The sequence below is a fragment of the Eriocheir sinensis genome, chromosome 20, assembly GCF_024679095.1.
Source record: "Eriocheir sinensis breed Jianghai 21 chromosome 20, ASM2467909v1, whole genome shotgun sequence".
Classification (NCBI taxonomy): domain Eukaryota; kingdom Metazoa; phylum Arthropoda; class Malacostraca; order Decapoda; family Varunidae; genus Eriocheir; species Eriocheir sinensis.
The window spans coordinates 20,954,822-20,972,654 of record NC_066528.1 but is presented as its reverse complement, the minus strand read 5'-3'; the positions used below and the strand labels follow the sequence as shown (position 1 = coordinate 20,972,654).

General features: G+C 45.4%; 1 protein-coding gene across 2 annotated transcripts in view; it reads left to right on the top strand.

Moving 5' to 3' along the window:
• Nucleotides 1–9,601: 9,601 nt before the first annotated feature.
• The window catches only part of LOC127001381 (uncharacterized), a 15,079-nt gene continuing 6,847 nt past the window's right edge, over nt 9,602–17,833 (top strand). The window contains exons 1-5 of one of the 2 annotated variants that reach the window (XM_050865942.1): nt 9,602–9,750; nt 14,271–14,459; nt 14,619–14,898; nt 15,105–16,271; nt 16,885–17,600. In XM_050865942.1, the coding sequence (XP_050721899.1) occupies nt 14,419–14,459; nt 14,619–14,898; nt 15,105–15,305 (522 nt within the window). In that variant the 5' untranslated portion in view covers nt 9,602–9,750; nt 14,271–14,418 and the 3' untranslated portion in view covers nt 15,306–16,271; nt 16,885–17,600. Of the gene's footprint in view, nt 9,751–14,270; nt 14,460–14,618; nt 14,899–15,101; nt 16,272–16,884; nt 17,601–17,833 lie in introns of both variants that reach the window. The other variant, XM_050865941.1, reaches the window with a different exon arrangement.

Sequence of the window (17,833 nt, the reverse complement as noted above, 5' to 3'; positions counted from 1 at the left end):
TACTACTACTACTATTACTATTACTACTACTACTACTACTATTATTACTATTACTACTACTACTACTACTACTACACACACACACACACACAGATGTCAAGGTTATGCAAGGAAGGAAGCAGACATGGAAGAGAAGGAAAGCAACATAGAGAAAAAGGGAGAAAGGGAGAATACAGAAAAAAGACAGGGAGATAGACAGAGAGAAGGAAGAAAGTCGATGGGGAGAAGGGAGAAAGAAGGAAGAAAACATGGAAGAGAAGGAAAGAAACATGGAAACAGGGAGGATATAGACAGACAGGAGAAAGGAAGAAGGGAGAAAAAGATAGGGAGAAGAAAAACAGGAAAACATGGAAGAGGAGGAAAGAAACAGAGAAAGAGGAAGAAAGGGAGAAGACAGGAAGAAGACAGACAGGAGAAGGAAGGAAGAAGGGAGAGAAAAAGATAGGGAGAAGAAAAACAGGAAAACATGGAAGAGGAGGAAAGAAACAGAGAAAGAGGAAGAAAGGGAGAAGACAGGAAGAAGACAGACAGGAGAAGGAAGGAAGAAGGGAGAGAAAGAAGAAAAGACAGGAACCAGAAGGAAGAGAACATGGAAGACAATGAAGAAAACATAGGGAGGAGATAGGGAAATAGGGAGACAGGGCCAAGGGAGGACCTCCACGTACAATATTATACCTACACCTTCCCTACGAGTCATGGAAAACTTGTGTATCACTCCCAAATCGCCCAGAAACAGCCCAAATACACCACGACTGCGGGTTGGCGGGTGAGCGGGGCTTCTGGCGGGATGGGGAGGCTGTATATACGCTGATTTACCCCTGTATAAACTGTCTATGGACATGGGAAGACCTCCATGTACAATATTATACCAACACCTTCCCTATGAGTCATGGAAAACTAGTGTATCACTCCCAAATCGCCCAGAAACAGCCCGAAGACACCACGATTGCGGGTTGGCGGGTGAGCGGGGCTTCTGGCGGGGAGGGGAGGCTGTATATACGCTGATTTACCCCTTTATGAGCTGTCTATGGACATGGGAAGACCTCCACGTACAATATTATACCTACACCTTCCCTACGAGTCATGGAAAACTAGTGTATCACTCCCAAATCGCCCAGAAACAGCCCAAATACACCACGACCGCGGGTTGGCGGGTGAGCGGGGCTTCTGGCGGGGAGGGGAGGCTGTATATACGCTGATTTACCCCTTTTATGAGCTGTCTATGGCCATGGGAAGACATCTAACTACTGTTCTATGCCTGTACCTTCCTTACGACTGCTGGATAACCGATGTATCACGCCTATAACGTAAGAAATTAAGGAAAAGAAAGACGGCAGTGGTTGAATCTAGCGGGGCAGGGAGGGCGATGCCAGCTATGCGAGAACTTCTTCAGACACTACACTAAAATGACGTTTAGGAGCTCAGATCAATCCTTTCCGCTCGTATAACCTACACCAACAGTTAGGCTTCATGTACAGTGTTTGCCTGGGTACGGTAACTGACGTGAGTGTGATTGTCTTCAGCCAGAAGCCGGGTGATACAATGTGCTGGGAAGGGCAGACTGGTAACGCGAAGGACTGGCTGCGGGGAGACGGTGGGCGGGGCTTGTGGCGGGGAGGGGAGGCTGTATATACGCTGATTTACCCATTTATGAGCTGTCTATGGCGATGGGAAGACCTCCACGTACAATATTATACCTACAGCTTCCTTATTAGTGCTATAAATCTAATGTATCACGCCCAAAACGCCCACACACAGCCCAAACACACGGGAGTTCACAGGGTGCGTTGGGAGGGACTTCTTGGCGGCTGAGAGTAGGCAATATAGACACTGAATTATCGCTTTATATACTGTGTGTTGCTATGGGAACACCTCCACGTACCGTCCTATACCTGTACGTTCCTTGTCGCTACAGGAAAAGCAATGTACCACGCCCCGAACGCCCAGAAATAGCCCGAAATTAGCCTGAATGCACGACGAAAAAACACGAGTTGGTCTCTGAATTCTCACCTCGTCTCCTGCTGAATGAATGGCATACCAAGCGTGTTTGCTCACAGGGGGCAGCACTTACCGGGGTTCCTTTTTTTTGTGTTTCTTTTTTTATTTCCGAAGCTTGACATAGACTAATAGAGTGAACAGGACTTTTTCCAGGAAGTTGCCGTCGATCACTGGTGAACTTATCCCTTAAACGCCTCATATCTAACCCCTGAACCCACGTGACAAGCCCCAACCCCAACATAATCCCGTAAAACACATACCCACATATGTTTGTCATTGTATCTTAGTGAACACGATGCCTATAATGAACAGAAGCGCGAGAATCATAATTGTTGCCACATGTCGCCCGCTAAAGTCCTTCCCCCAGATTCACATATTCTTCCCCAGAACGCCATGTAGAACCCTCCCAACCCCACATAGCCTTCCCCAACACCACATAACCATTCCCCAACACCACATAACCCTCCTACAACCCCATACAACACCCCCAACGTCACATATCCACCCCAAAGCCACGTAAAACCCTTCATTGTCACAACATAGACCTTCCTTAAATCCAAATAACCCCTGACTAACCCCACATAGTCTTCCCCAACACCACATAACCATTCCCCAACACCATATAACCCTCCTACAACCCCATACAACACCCCCTACGTTACATATCCACCCCACAGCCACGTAAAACCCTTCCCTGACACAACATAGACCTTCCTTAAATCAACATAACCACTCACTAACTCAACATAACCCTTCTACAACCCCGCATAACTGCCTCCCAACACCACATACCCCTCATCACCCCCACATATCCCTTTCACAACCCACATAAGACTTCCAACACTACATAACCCTTCCCAATTCCACATAATCTTCCCCACAACCACATGCAATGCCCTCCCCGCCCCCACATAACCTTTCTACAACCCCGCATAGGACTCCCAACCACACATAGCCCCTTCACAACCCCACACGAGACCCCCAACGTCACATATCCACCCCACAGCCACGTAAAACCCTTCCCTGACACAACATAAACCTTCGTTAAATCCACATAACCCGTCGCTAGCCCCATATAACCGTTCTACAACCCAGCATAAGACCCCACAACCCCACATAACACCCTCCCAACACCACATACCCCCTCACCAGCCCCACATAATCTCTACAACTCCACATATCCCTTCCATAACTCCACATAACTTCCACAACCCCACAAACCCTCTTCACAGCTCCACATAACCCCTCTACAACACCACATAACCCCTCCACAACACCACATAACCACTCCTCAACACCATATAACCCCTCCACAACACCATATAACCCCTCCACAACACCACATAACCCCTTCACAACACCACATAACCCCTTCACAACACCACATAACCCCTCCACAACAACATATAACCCCCTCCACAACACCACACAACCCTTCCACAACTCAAGGTATCCCTTCCACAACATACCCCACATACTTCTCCACAAATCCACATACCCATCCACAACCAATCCTAACCCTTCCACAACCTTACATAACCTTCCAACGAAACATAACCCAAAACACACACACACACACACACACACACACACACACAGTCCCAAGCCTCCCCTCCTCACCCCGCCCCCCATCTCGCCCACCGGCCCGTCCAACCCGACACCGAACACAGCGGAAACAAACAACGCCCCCATACACCGATTCGACGCTGATAACACCATGACTAACTAGCTAATGGGGAGCATACACCCGGGGCGCGTTGTTTCCCTCACTTGCCAGCCTCCACTCCCTACGGTGCCCCAGAGCAAATTCTCACCCTGCCCCACGTGACCCCGATAACGAAATGAACGCCCACAGCACCATAACAGCTGTCAAGTCGGATGCATATACACCTTGGGGCGCGTTGCTTCGCTCACTTGCCAGCCTCCACTCCCTACGGTGCCCCAGAGCAAATTCTCACCCTGCCCCACGTGACCCCGATAACGAAATTAACGTCCACAGCACCATAACAGCTGTCAAGTCGGATGCATATACACCTTGGGGCGCGTTGCTTCGCTCACTTGCCAGCCTCCACTCCCTACGGTCCCCCTGAGCAAATTCTCACCCTGCCCCACGTGACCCCGATAACGAAATGAACGCCCACAGCACCATAACAGCTGTCAAGTCGGATGCATATACACCTTGGGGCGCGTTGCTTCGCTCACTTGCCAGCCTCCACTCCCTACGGTCCCCCAGTGCAAATTCTCACCCTGCCCCACGTGACCCCGATAACGAAATGAACGCCCACAGCACCATAACAGCTGTCAAGTCGGGAGCATATACACCTTGGGGCGCGTTGCTTCGCTCACTCGCCGCCTCCACTCCCGCCGGTCCCACACTGACCCTGATAACGAAATGAACGCTCACAGCACCATAACAGCGGGCTTTTTTTTCTACACCATTTTTGTTACCCTTGAACCGTCTGTTGCAAAAATAATAATAATAAAAAACAGGTGAAGTTGGGAGCATATGCCATGTCTGCGCGTTACCTCGGTGTTCATATCCGTTCCGTTGGCCCTTTGAGCTTGTGGTGGTAGGGGTTATCAGACCTCAACATATTTTCCGTGGATCTTCAGTCAAACCACGATTTCCGCTGGCGTGGTTCTCATGTGTTTCTTGTTCTTGCTGCTGATGAAGTTGATGAGTAATACCGTCGTCCTTCAATGAAATCTACCGTAGCTTTGGAAGATCGTGGACACGTCAGAAAACCACGCAAATATGAGAACCACGCCAGCGGAAATCGTGGTTTGACTGATGATCCACGGAAAATTTGTCCAGTGTAATACCCTCTTAAATTGCTTGGCACAGGGCTACCAGCATGCCTTCCAGGTTACCACTGTGTACCTTCCCCAGGTGTCCCCAGCAACGTTGCCAGATTGTCGCATTCAGTTGCTTATATTTCCCGACTTCCTACCCCAAAACTGTCTTCTGCTACTACTACTACTATTACTACTACTACTACTACTACTACTACTACTACTACTACTACTACTACTACTACTACTACTACTACTACTACTACTACTACTACTACTACTACTACTACTACTACTACTACTACTACTACTACTACTACTACTACTACTGCTACTACTACTACTACTACTACTACTACTACTACTACTACTACTACTTACTACTACTACTACTACTACTACTACTACTACTACTACTACTGCTACTACTACTACTACTACTACTACTCCTACTACTACTGCTACTACTACTGCTACTACTATTACTACTGCTGCTACTACTACTACTACTACAACTACTACTACTACTACTACTACTACTACTACTACTACTACTACTACTACTACTACTACTACTACTACCAGGCTTGTACTCGTAGTTAAGCGCATAAAACTATATACTTGTACTTATTTATACTCGGGATCAAGCGTTTTCTAGTACTCTTTACTGCATAACCGGACAAGTGCTCCGCCATTTTGCGAGTCCTGTCGGCGAGTGGGAGAGGCCGAGAGAGAGAGAGAGAGAGAGAGAGAGAGAGAGAGAGAGAGAGAGAGAGAGAGAGAGAGAGAGAGAGAGAGAGAGAGAGAGAGAGGGAGGCTGATGTTCAATAAGTACGTATGGCAGGGAAGAAGAAATAAGTAACGTGTGCCAAGGTCTAAGGAAAGTCTGAAGGGTACTCTGCAATCCTTAACACTGGAATGCGTGACGTCCATCGGAAGAGCCTGGTGCTTGGAGGAAGAACGAAAGTAATTAAAGGCAAGATGAACGCCTTGGGGAAGATCACGACCGATGTGTGTGTGTGTGTGTACCCATATGCGTGTGTGTATGGGTTTACATGTGTGCGTGCGGGGCTGGCGATGTACAGCGACTCCCGCAGCTACACAGGTAAAGGGGTGAAGGAGGCAGTGAGGCAGGAGGGAGCCTTGAGTAAGGAGGAGGCAACCGCTTTACCCTTCACTGTGCAACACCCGCGGCCCCTAGAAAAGCCCTCGCGCTGTAGTTTGAGGCGAAATAGTGCACGTGGGAGGGAGTTCAGCTGGCGGTGTGGGCGGCGTCACTTCACCTGGCCCCTCCGTCCGCCAACCCGCTGTGCTGACCCACCCGTCACCCACGGCCTTCCACGGCCTGCCGCGGCCTGCCGATCCACCACTCATGCACCAACGCATCCAAAACTATGCTGGAACTCTCTATGAAATGAAACACGCCTGCAATACACGCCAAAGACGGCGATACAACACGAGGGTCGGCGCGGCGGACTCCTCCTCCGTGAAGTGAGCGACTTTCAACGGAACTTGCCTCGTGCCAAAAGGGTTCGGTGCCACCCTTGTTTTGGGGACCCCGAGGTGGCCCTCTGGAGGGACGTGGAGGGTGAAATACCACTCAGACACATTGGGAAAAATAATGACAAGGTAAAACAGGTCAAGAGAATATCCAGAAGCTCATGTAGCTGAGGTGCTGAGGGCTGACCAAGTAAGCTGGCCGAAGCTAAACGCCGGTGTTGTTTAACACCGTCACTCCTGCACTGCTGCTGAAGAGCCAGGGCTCCCGCAACCCTCCGAAGAAGCTGAAGAAGACACGGCCCCAAACCGTCCACAAGAGGAAGAGGAGGAATTTTACTAAGTGATTTTTCGGAGGCAGTTGAGGATGTAGCGTTGCCAGCGGCCACGTCGCGGTTTTCCGCGCCACTTTGGGCTATCTCTGAAGAGGCGCTGACGGACGTGTGTGAAGGTCGCTGGCTGCGGGTACCCATACAGGACACGGCTGCCTGTAATGCCACAGATGATGCGCCGTGGGGCATCAAAGTTTGGCGAGTCATTCATGCCGTGGTGTTCGTGGCTACTTTGGGCGGGAAGGACGCGGGTGCCGACAACACCGTCTCGGCGAGGGGGCACTGCAGTAGAGGCGAGAGAGGCGGCGGGACGCGAGCTGCTGAGGGTTTTTCCTGTGTTTTCCTCGTGATGCTCGTGCGTCACGGTGACGAAAGGCTGCTGAGGTCAGGGAGGGACAGAATACATGTTGCTGGCCTGCGTCAGGAAGGCAGAGGAGGAGGAGGAGGACGAGGCGGAAGAAGAGCGAGTGTCGAGATGGATTCTGACGCGTGTGTGTGTGTGTGTGTGTGTGTGTGTGTAGGGTATATTTTAACAGACGTAGTATCACTAATCTCCATTGTGGCTTTTGGAAACAGTTGTGAGCATCTGAGAACACGGAATTATAGTCATTTGGAGAGGCTACTTAATCCTCCTCTCTTGAAGTGTTCAATGTTTAAGTCCTAGGCAGGAGGAAATACAGAAACACGATATACAGGAGGGCTTATCACTAATGTTTTCTTCGTTAGAAGCTCCGTGATGTAGTGGCGCTAACACTCGGCCTGCCATGATCGAGCTACCTTATATACGGCCTATTGATTACGTTAAAAGGGAAGGAGGAGAAGGAGGAGGGTAACAGAGAGAGAGAGAGAGAGAGAGAGAGAGAGAGAGAGAGAGGGAGAGAGAGAGAGAGAGAGATAGAGAGGCAACATGCTTGAGATAGTGCATATTCGGGCAGTGTGTCAACCAGATAGGCTCCAAAGTAATGTTGTAATAGTAGTAGTAGTAGTAGTAGTGTTTAAGTAATGATTGAAGAATATTAGTTGTAGTAGTAGTAGTAGTATATAGTAGTAGTAGTAGTAGTAGTAGTAGTAGTAGTATATTATAATCAACAACAACAACAACAACAACAGCAAAAAGAACAACTGCAAGAACAAGTATAAGCAGAAAAATCAAAACAAGTAGACAGTTTGAACGCTAGGTTGGCATAGCACTAGGGAGCGTTGGTGTGTGGAGGTGCCAGACTGTGAGCCCTAACGTGACCTGAGGGGGATAGGGGAAGGGTCGTGGCCTAAGGGAGATAAGAGAAGGGTGGCTTGTAAACAGCTCCCCTCATGGCCTACGCACTGGTTAAAGGGAGAGTCCTACCAGAGTCCGTATTATAAAAAACTATCCTCTCCTATATCTAACAAGGCTCGTAGGATTTATGGGCATTTCCATGGATAGTTTTATGACCCCTGTGGTAGCTTGACCCTTGCTCAGTAGTAGTAGTAATAGTCGTAGTGGAAGAAGAAGAATGAGAGAGAGAGAGAGTGATTGTGCTTAGCAGCGAAAATATTGGCGAGGCAGCACTGTTTGTCGTTTGAGAGAGAGAGAGAGAGAGAGAGAGAGAGAGAGAGAGAGAGAGAGACCTCACTGGTTGTAGGGTGATAAGAAGTGTAAGATGAGGAAGGAGGAGGAGGAGGGCACTACCACCACCATCACCACCCATAGGAAACCATTATCTAAGTACACAGACGATGAGAGAGAGAGAGAGAGAGAGAGAGAGAGAGAGAGAGAGAGAGAGAGAGAGAGTCGACATATATTATGTACTCGTTTGCAATATGTAAGATGTAAAAATAAAGAAAGAAGAGAGAGAGAGAGAGAGAGAGAGAGAGAGAGAGAGAGAGAGAGAGAGAGAGAGAGAGAGAGAGAGAGAGAGAGAGAATTTACATAGATTTACATAGAAAATCAGACCCCATGGTCCAGACTAGGTGGTCTGTCCTTAAACCTAAGTGATTTTACATTAACCAGAAGGCATTTCTACTCTAGTTAATATTAAGTTCAAGAGAGAGAGAGAGAGAGAGAGAGAGAGAGAGAGAGAGAGAGAGAGAGAGAGAGATTACACCATGCTATCTCATTTCCAACACACATAACTTATAATGTTTCTTGCATTATTGATACTTTCAGATAATGAATGACTGCATTGTACGGTCATATTATCAATGTCTTAGCCAAATCTCATAGTATTGGTAACTGATAGCTATTCCCCATTACCACGGTGACCCAGGGCTTCTACAGTACTGACTAAAAACTGTTTGGTAATGCAGGAATTTCCACGTTATTCTACAGGACCTGAAAATTGACTGCCATATAAGCCTGTGATCAGTGTGTTAGCCAAGGTTCATAGTGTTGCTAATTGATATACCCCATTACCACGGTGACGCAGGGTTTGGTAATGGCTGAAAACTGTTTGGCAATGCAGGAATTCCCACGTTATTCTACAGGACCTGAAAATTGAGCCTGTGATAAGTGTGTTAGCCAAGGTTCATAGTGTTGTTAATTGATATACCCCATTACCACGGTGACCCAGGGCTTCAATAGTACTGACTAAAAACTGTTTGGTAATGCAGGAATTTCCACGTTATTCTACAGGACCTGAAAATTGACTGCCTTATAACCCTGTGATCAGTGTGTTAGCCAAGGTTCATAGTGTTGCTAATTGATATACCCCATTACCACGGTGACGCAGGGTTTGGTAATGGCTGAAAACCGTTTGGCAATGCAGGAATAAGCTTGTTTTACTACATTACCTGAGATGGTGCAAGGTAAGATGTACGATCAGTGTGTTAGACAAGATTCAAATTGATATTATTTGTAACTGTATTACCACGTTGATCCAGAATTTCCTAATGACTAGAAACTGTTTGGCAATACGAATTTAGTGCTGGAAAAAAGTGATTTGGTAAGGCAACAGGGTAATGGGCTTTCCGAACTGGCAACACAGGGATTGGGGAATGGGAGGGAAGGAGATAAGAGGAGGAGGAGGAGGAGGAGGAAGAGGGGTAGCCAGCTTAGTGAGGGGAGTGGAGACCGCAGTTCCCGGAGAGACGTGCGCCAGGCAACACCACAACACCAAGGTCGAAAGAGTTAACAGGCCCCGGAAAATAAGAGGTGAGTGCCATTATGTGCTGTAGGGATAACAATACTAGACTATAGAGTAAAGACAAGCTGGTGATATAGATGGAGTGTGATAGATAAGTCATGAAACAAGCCTAGAGAGCACATGGTGAGTGATGCTTCGTGCGATACGTGTAACCGTCCTGTCCCATCGCCCGTATGCACACGTTAACAAGCAGAGACAATAGATTTAAGACAAGCTGGTGATAGACGTAGTGTGATAGGTAAGTCGAAACATTTTAGACCCAGAGAGCAGCATATGTGGTGAGGAGCTGTTTTGTGCGATACGTGTAACCGTCCTGTCCCATCATCCGTATTAAGTACCTCTAGCCCGTATGCACACGTTAACAAGCAGAGACAATAGATTTAAGACAAGCTGGTGATAGAAGTAGTGTGATAGGTAAGTCGAAACAATTTAGACCCAGAGAGCATATGTGGCGAGGGGCTGTTTCGTGCGATACGTGTAACTGTCCTGTCCCATCGCCCGTACGAACACGTTAACAAGCAGAAACAATAGATTTAAGACAAGCGGGTGATAGACGTAGTGTGATAGATAAGTCGAAACAATTTAGACCCAGAGAGCATATGTGGTGATGGCTGTTTCGTGCGATACGTGTAACCGTCCTGTCCCATCGCCCCTATGCACACGTTAACAAGCAGAGACAATAGATTTAAAACAAGCTGGTGATAGACGTAGCTTGATAGATAAGTCCTGAAACAATTTAGACCCAGAAAACATATGTGGTGAGGGCTGTTTAGTGCGATACGTGTAACCGTCCTGTCCCATCGCCCCTATGCACACGTTAACAAGCAGAGACAATAGATTTAAGACAAGCTGGTGATAGACGTAGTGTGATAGATAAGTCGAAACAATTTAGACCCAGAGAGCATATGTGGTGAGGGCTGTTTAGTGCGATACGTGTAACCGTCCTGTCCCATCGCCCCTATGCACACGTTAACAAGCAGAGGCAATAGAGTTAAGACAAGGTGGTGATTGAAGTAGTGTGATAGACAAGTCCTGAAACCATTTAGGCTCAGAAAGCATATGTGGTGAGGGCTGTTTCGTGCGATACGTGTAACTGTCCTGTCCCATCGCCCGTACGAACACGATAACAAGCAGACAATAGATTTAAGACAAGCTGGTGATAGAAGTAGCGTGATAGATAAGTCCTGAAACAATTTAAGCTCAGGAAGCATATGTGGTGAGGTCTGTTTCGTGCGATACGTGTAACCGTCCTGTCCCATCGCCCCTATGCACACGATAACAAGCAGAGGCAATAGATTTAAGACAAGCTGGTGATAGAAGTAGCGTGATAGATAAGTCCTGAAACAATTTAAGCTCAGGAAGCATATGTGGTGAGGTCTGTTTCGTGCGATACGTGTAACCGTCCTGTCCCATCGCCCGTACGAGACGTAGCGTGATAGACAAGTCCTGATCGATACAATTTAAGCTCGGAAAGCATACACAGTGAGGGGCTGTTTCGTGCGATACGTGTAACCGTCCTGTCCCATCGCCCGTACGAACACGTTAGTTAACAAATAGACAATGGATTTAAGACAAGCTGGTGATAGAAGTAGCGTGATAGATAAGTCCTGAAACAACTTAGAACCAGAAATCATGTGGTGAGGTCCTTTTCCTGTAAAACGCGTAGGCGACCTGTCCCACCGTCCTTATAAGCTAACAAAAGGATGATAAAGAACGAGATAGTAATGATAAGCTGAGAACAAGTGGTCATCAAAGCTTTTTTTTTATTTTGTTACGGCAAGGGAGACAGCTCATGGGCGATACGTGTCTCCGTCCTGTCCCGTCGCCCTTAGGAAAACACGTTAACAAATAGATTACAGCTGACAACAGAGCGTGATAGGAAAGTCCCGAGATACAGACCCAGAAAGCATATAGTTGTGTGTCATTTCCTGCGATACGTGTCTCCGTCCTGTCCTTCTCCCCTTAGGAAAACACGTCAACAAATAGATTATAGCTGACAGCAGAGCGTGATAGCAAAGTCCCGAGATACAGACCCAGAAAGCATATAGTTGTGTGTCATTTCCTGCGATACGTGTCTCCGTCCTGTCCTTCTCCCCTTAGGAAAACACGTCAACAAATAGATTATAGCTGACAACAGAGCGTGATAGCAAAGTCCCGAGATACAGACCCAGAAAGCATATAGTTGTGTGTCATTTCCTGCGATACGTGTCTCCGTCCTGTCCTTCTCCCCTTAGTAAAACATGTCAACAAATAGATTATAGCTGACAGCAGAGCGTGATAGCAAAGTCCCGAGATACAGACCCAGAAAGCATATAGTTGTGTGTCATTTCCTGCGATACGTGTCTCCGTCCTGTCCTTCTCCCCTTAGGAAAACACGTTAACATATAGATTATAGCTGACAGCAGAGCGTGATAGCAAAGTCTCATGTCTTATTGGATTATGTTGTTTGATGCGTTTGGATAGGCTGGCGCATTGGTTGGTGAGACCTTTCGGTTTTTTGCCTGACGGTTCACCCTCGCATGGCTCATAGGGAAAGATCATCCAGGTAAGAAAGCCCCAGAATGCATGTGGTTGCGCGTCATTTCCTGCGATACGTGTCTCAGTCCTGTCCTTCTCGCCGGTATGAACACTTTAACAAATAGATAAATGAAAGGTGATAACAGAGATAGTGTGACAGCAAAGTCTCGAGATAGAGGCCCAGAATGCATGTGGTTGCGCGTCATTTTCTGCGATACGTGTCTCCGTCCTGTCCTTCTCGCCGGTATGAACACTTTAACAAATAGATAAATGAAAGATGATAACAGAGATAGTGTGACAGCAAAGTCTCGAGATACAGGCCCAGAATGCATGTGGTTGCGCGTCATTTCCTGCGATACGTGTCTCTGTCCTGTCCTTCTCGCCGGTAAATTTGTAATGATACAGAGAAAGTGTGATAGCAAAGTCCAGAGATAACTTAAACTTAGGCCCAGAACTTTCAAGAGGAGGGATTCAAGACAACTCTCTACCCGAAATTAACATCTCTTTTTGGCCACTCTTTTATCTTTTTTAGAAGCAGTGTTTAATAATAATAATAATAGTAGTAGTTTTATTTCGCCCATCGGCATATATATGTTCAGGACAAGTAAACGGACGAGATCAACGGGAGTTTTATACACTTTCCTTGTGCCCTTGAGCTGCTTCCTTTCCTGAAAAAGGGAAAAAAAACGTGCTTGTCATTTCCTGCGATACGTGTATTCGTCCTGTCCCAGCACAGAGGCTGACGTCATGCAATGCGGCCTTGAGTCTGGGTTTTATTTTCGCCCTTGCTGTCATGTATTGTACAAGTCATAGGGCCATTCTTACAGTCTTCTCTGAATGTTCGGAAGACGGTCCCTAACACGTTCGGGTGGCTTCTACAGTATTGGTAGTAGTAGTAATCGTACTACTACTATTACTACTGTAGAAGCCACCCGAACGTGTTAGGGACCGTCTTTCGAACATTCGGAAACGACTGTAAGAATGGCCCATAGCCAGGTTTGCTTTGTGTTGCTCCCCTCGTATCAGGGCTTACAGGAATTACGTCACCTTAGTTGTCCAAAGCACTAAGGTCCATCATACTTAACAGGCTCCCATTACGATTATTTTCCAAGGCTCGTATCAGGGCTTATCGGAATTACGTCACCTTAGTTGTCCAAAGCACTAAGGTCTATTATACGTATCAAACTCCCATTACGACTTTCCCAAGGCCACAGAGAAGGCTAATCGGGTTTTCCTGGGTGATTTTCCTGTTCATGGTGCAGAGGTCGTGTAAAACTATCACTACCATCTCAAAACGGTCCACGAAAATCACAACTTTTAAGAGAGGCTCTTCAAACAGGCGAACTGCTTGGGGCGACAATACTTTTAGGAATACGGACTTAGATTCTTCAGTACAGATACACACAAGGGTTCAAGGAGGAGGAGGAGGAAAATAGTTTGGAGGGTTAGGCCAAAAGGGAGGAGGAGGAAACTATTTTGGAGGGTTAGGCCAGGAGGGATTAGGAAAGAGGAGGAGGAGGAGGGAGGGACGAGTAAGATAGGTGTTAAGTGTGGTCAGACCCCTCATTCATCTCTGTCGGTAGGGGGAACACAGCCTCCAGGGGAACGGCAGGTGTGTGTGTGTGTGTGTGTGTGTGGAGTTCGAGGTTCAAAGGGCTGGGGTGAATCTCCCTTACATTAGAGAAAAGTCAAATTCCACATGGTCGCCTCGTGAACAGGTCTCAGGCTGAATAGATAATAAGGGTGACAGGCCAGCTTCGTCTTGATGTTCATCTTTACATGCTTTCATACGGTATTTCGGGAAGCTTGAATGTTAGTAGAAGACATATATAACATCAGTTGGCAGTGAGATATGGGCGTTTTAATACAACCAATCTTTCCTACTGTATTTGGGGAGGCTTAGAGGTTAGTAGAAGACTTACAACACAACAGGAAAGTACATCGCACGGTAGGAAGCAAGATACAGCCGGGTGCATTAATGTAACCAATCTTTACTGCTTTGCCTTCACAGCCTCAAGGTGTGGTGGAGACGACGCACTCTGCTACGTCAGCGTCCGCGCCCCACACTGAGCCTGCTGACTGACCTGCTTGCTCGACACCTTGGGAGCCGAGTGTGAGCTTTCTTGTTTACTGTTGAGGCACAAGCAGTAACCTCTGAGATGGGAAGGAGAGGATCCGGCGGCGGGCAGCAGGTGGCGAGGTAAGGGCCGGGGCAGACAAGCTTTTCGACCTATCACTTCCTGGGTCGTCCTTCACCTGATTGCTCCTTATTGATACTCTTGCTTATCAATTGCAGTACTCAATTCATCTCACTAGAATGCACTGTATCATTATAACTCATTTACTTTCCTTGCTGTAGGTGTGGCGGCGGCGGCGGGGGTCAGGTTGCCCGGCGCGCCAGCAACACCTACGAGCGTGTGTACGAGAGCACGGGCACGGTGCTGCGAGGCCAGACCCAGAACCAGACCATCCGGCAGGGCTCTTCCACCATATACCAGTCCATGAACAGCTACGAGTCCGTCAACAAGGCCAAGGGCACCGTCAAGTATGGGCTGAACGGCCACATGACCACCTACCAGGGCGGGGGCTCTGTCACGCAGGGCATCACCATGAACCAGACCGTCAGCCGCAACAACCAGGTAAACAGCTCCATCTTGGGCCATTACCAGTGCACTGTAATCTAGGACAAAGAGAGGCCTTTCCCAATGCCCTCCACCTCAGATGTGTTGTGTGAGTGCCAATGCGATGTATATTCAGGAAAAGCTCCTTATCCTTCCATCTATAAGTCTTCCTTCCTCTCCTAAGCATTTGCCTCTAATCCCTGATGCTTGCTTACTCTCAGCAGGTCCGTCACAACACCGACTCCTACAAGACTGTGAACTGCGGCTCGTCCACAGCCAAGCTCGGCACCAAGACCACCATGGCCATCAACCAAAACACGGGGACGGTGCAGCAGCGGACCAGCACCTACGAGAGTGTCAGGGACAGGCCCTCCCAGCAGGCTCTCAAGGGCTCCGGCAGCGGCTGCTACATGCTGGACTACTGAGGTGAGGGACACAGGCCAGCACACACACACACACACACACACACACACACATACACTCACACATTAGTTATCCATTCTAAGCTGCTTTAAAACACACACACACACATTCATTCTCAAATTTTCTCATATTTCCTTCATTCTTTTCCACTTTATTTCCTCCTCCATCTCTTCTTTCTCCTCCTTTTCCTTTCTTCCTTTCCTATCCTCTGCTCTATTTTAACACACACACACACACACACACCAGCATGTGCTGTGCCTCCCCCCTAAACTATATATGCTAAAGTGGTATTAATCCTGCTTGTGCTAGTTTACTCTTGTAGTTTTTAAAAGGAAGTCAATTGTGTTCAAAGGTATGTTTGGAAAGATTCTCAAGTGATAAATTTAAAGGTATTCGGTGTAGTTGGTCTCTATCCTAACTTACTATCCATATGCAAGTAAATATTTGGTACCTAGTTAAAGAAATTGTGTTGCAAGTGAAAAATTTAAAGTTATTTCTTGCATTTTGTCTGTCTTAACTATATGGTCCAGTGTAGATGGAATTAAATATTTATCCAGTTAAAGAAATTGTGTTGGAAGTGAAAAATTTAAAGTTATTTCTTGCATTTCGTCTGTCTTAACTATATGGTCCAGTGTAGATGGAAGTAAATATTTATCTAGTTAAAGAAATTGTGTTGGAAGAGAAAAATTTAAAGTTATTAGTTGCATTTTGTCTGTCTTAACTATATGGTCCAGTGTAGATGGAATTAAATATTCATCCAGTTAAAGAAATTGTGTTGCAAGTGAAAAATTTAAAGTAATTAGTTGCATTTTGTCTGTCTTAACTATATGGTCCAGTGCAGATGGAAGTAAATATTTATCTAGTTAAAGAAATTGTGTTGGAAGAGAAAAAATGAAAGTGATTAGTTGTATTTGGTCTGTCTTAACTATATGGTCCAATGTAGATGGAAGTAAATATTTGGTATCTAGGTAAAGAAACTGTGTGCAAGTGATGATTTTAAAGTTATTAGTTGTATTTTGTCTCTTAACTATATGGTCCAGTGCAGATGGAATTAAATATTTATCTAGTTAAAGAAATTGTGTTGCGAGAGAAAAATTTAAAGTAAGTAGTTGCATTTTGTCTGTCTTAACTATATGGTCCAATGCAGATGGAAGTAAATATTTATCCAGTTAAAGAAATTGTGTTGGAAGAGAAAAAATGAAAGTGATTAGTTGCATTTGGTTTGTATTAAGTATATGGTCCAGTGCAGATGGAATTAAATATTTATCTAGTTAAAGAAATTGTGTTGCAAGAGAAAAATTTAAAGTAATTAGTTGCATTTTGTCTGTCTTAACTATATGGTCCAATGCAGATGGAAGTAAATATTTATCCAGTTAAAGAAATTGTGTTGGAAGAGAAAAAATGAAAGTGATTAGTTGCATTTTGTCTGTCTTAACTATATGGTCCAATGCAGATGGAAGTAAATATTTATCCAGTTAAAGAAATTGTGTTGGTAGAGAAAAAAATGAAAGTGATTAGTTGTATTTGGTCTGTCTTAACTATATGGTCCAATGTAGATGGAAGTAAATATTTGGTATCTAGGTAAAGAAACTGTGTGCAAGTGATGATTTTAAAGTTATTAGTTGCATTTTGTCTCTTAACTATATGGTCCAGTGCAGATGGAATTAAATATTTATCTAGTTAAAGAAATTGTGTTGCAAGAGAAAAATTTAAAGTTATTAGTTGCATTTTGTCTGTCTTAACTATATGGTCCAGTGTAGATGGAAGTAAATATTTATCTAGTTAAAGAAATTGTGTTGGAAGAGAAAAAAATTAAAGTGATTAGTTGCATTTGGTTTGTCTTAAGTATATGGTCCAATGCAGATGGAATTAAATATTTATCCAGTTAAAGAAATTGTGTTGCAAGTGAAAAATTTAAAGTAATTAGTTGCATTTTGTCTGTCTTAACTATATGGTCCAATGCAGATGGAAGTAAATATTTATCTAGTTAAAGAAATTGTGTTGGAAGAGAAAAAAATTAAAGTGATTAGTTGCATTTGGTTTGTCTTAAGTATATGGTCCAATGCAGATGGAATTAAATATTAATCCAGTTAAAGAAATTGTGTTGCAAGTGAAAAATTTAAAGTAATTAATTGCATTTTGTCTGTCTTAACTATATGGTCCAATGCAGATGGAAGTAAATATTTATCCAGTTAAAGAAATTGTGTTGGAAGAGAAAAAATGAAAGTGATTAGTTGTATTTGGTCTGTCTTAACTATATGGTCCAATGTAGATGGAAGTAAATATTTGGTATCTAGGTAAAGAAACTGTGTGCAAGTGATGATTTTAAAGTTATTAGTTGCAGTTTGTCTCTTAACTATATGGTCCAGTGCAGATGGAATTAAATATTTATCTAGTTAAAGAAATTGTGTTGCAAGAGAAAAATTTAAAGTTATTAGTTGCATTTTGTCTGTCTTAACTATATGGTCCAGTGTAGATGGAAGTAAATATTCATCTAGTTAAAGAAATTTTGTTGGAAGAGAAAAAAATT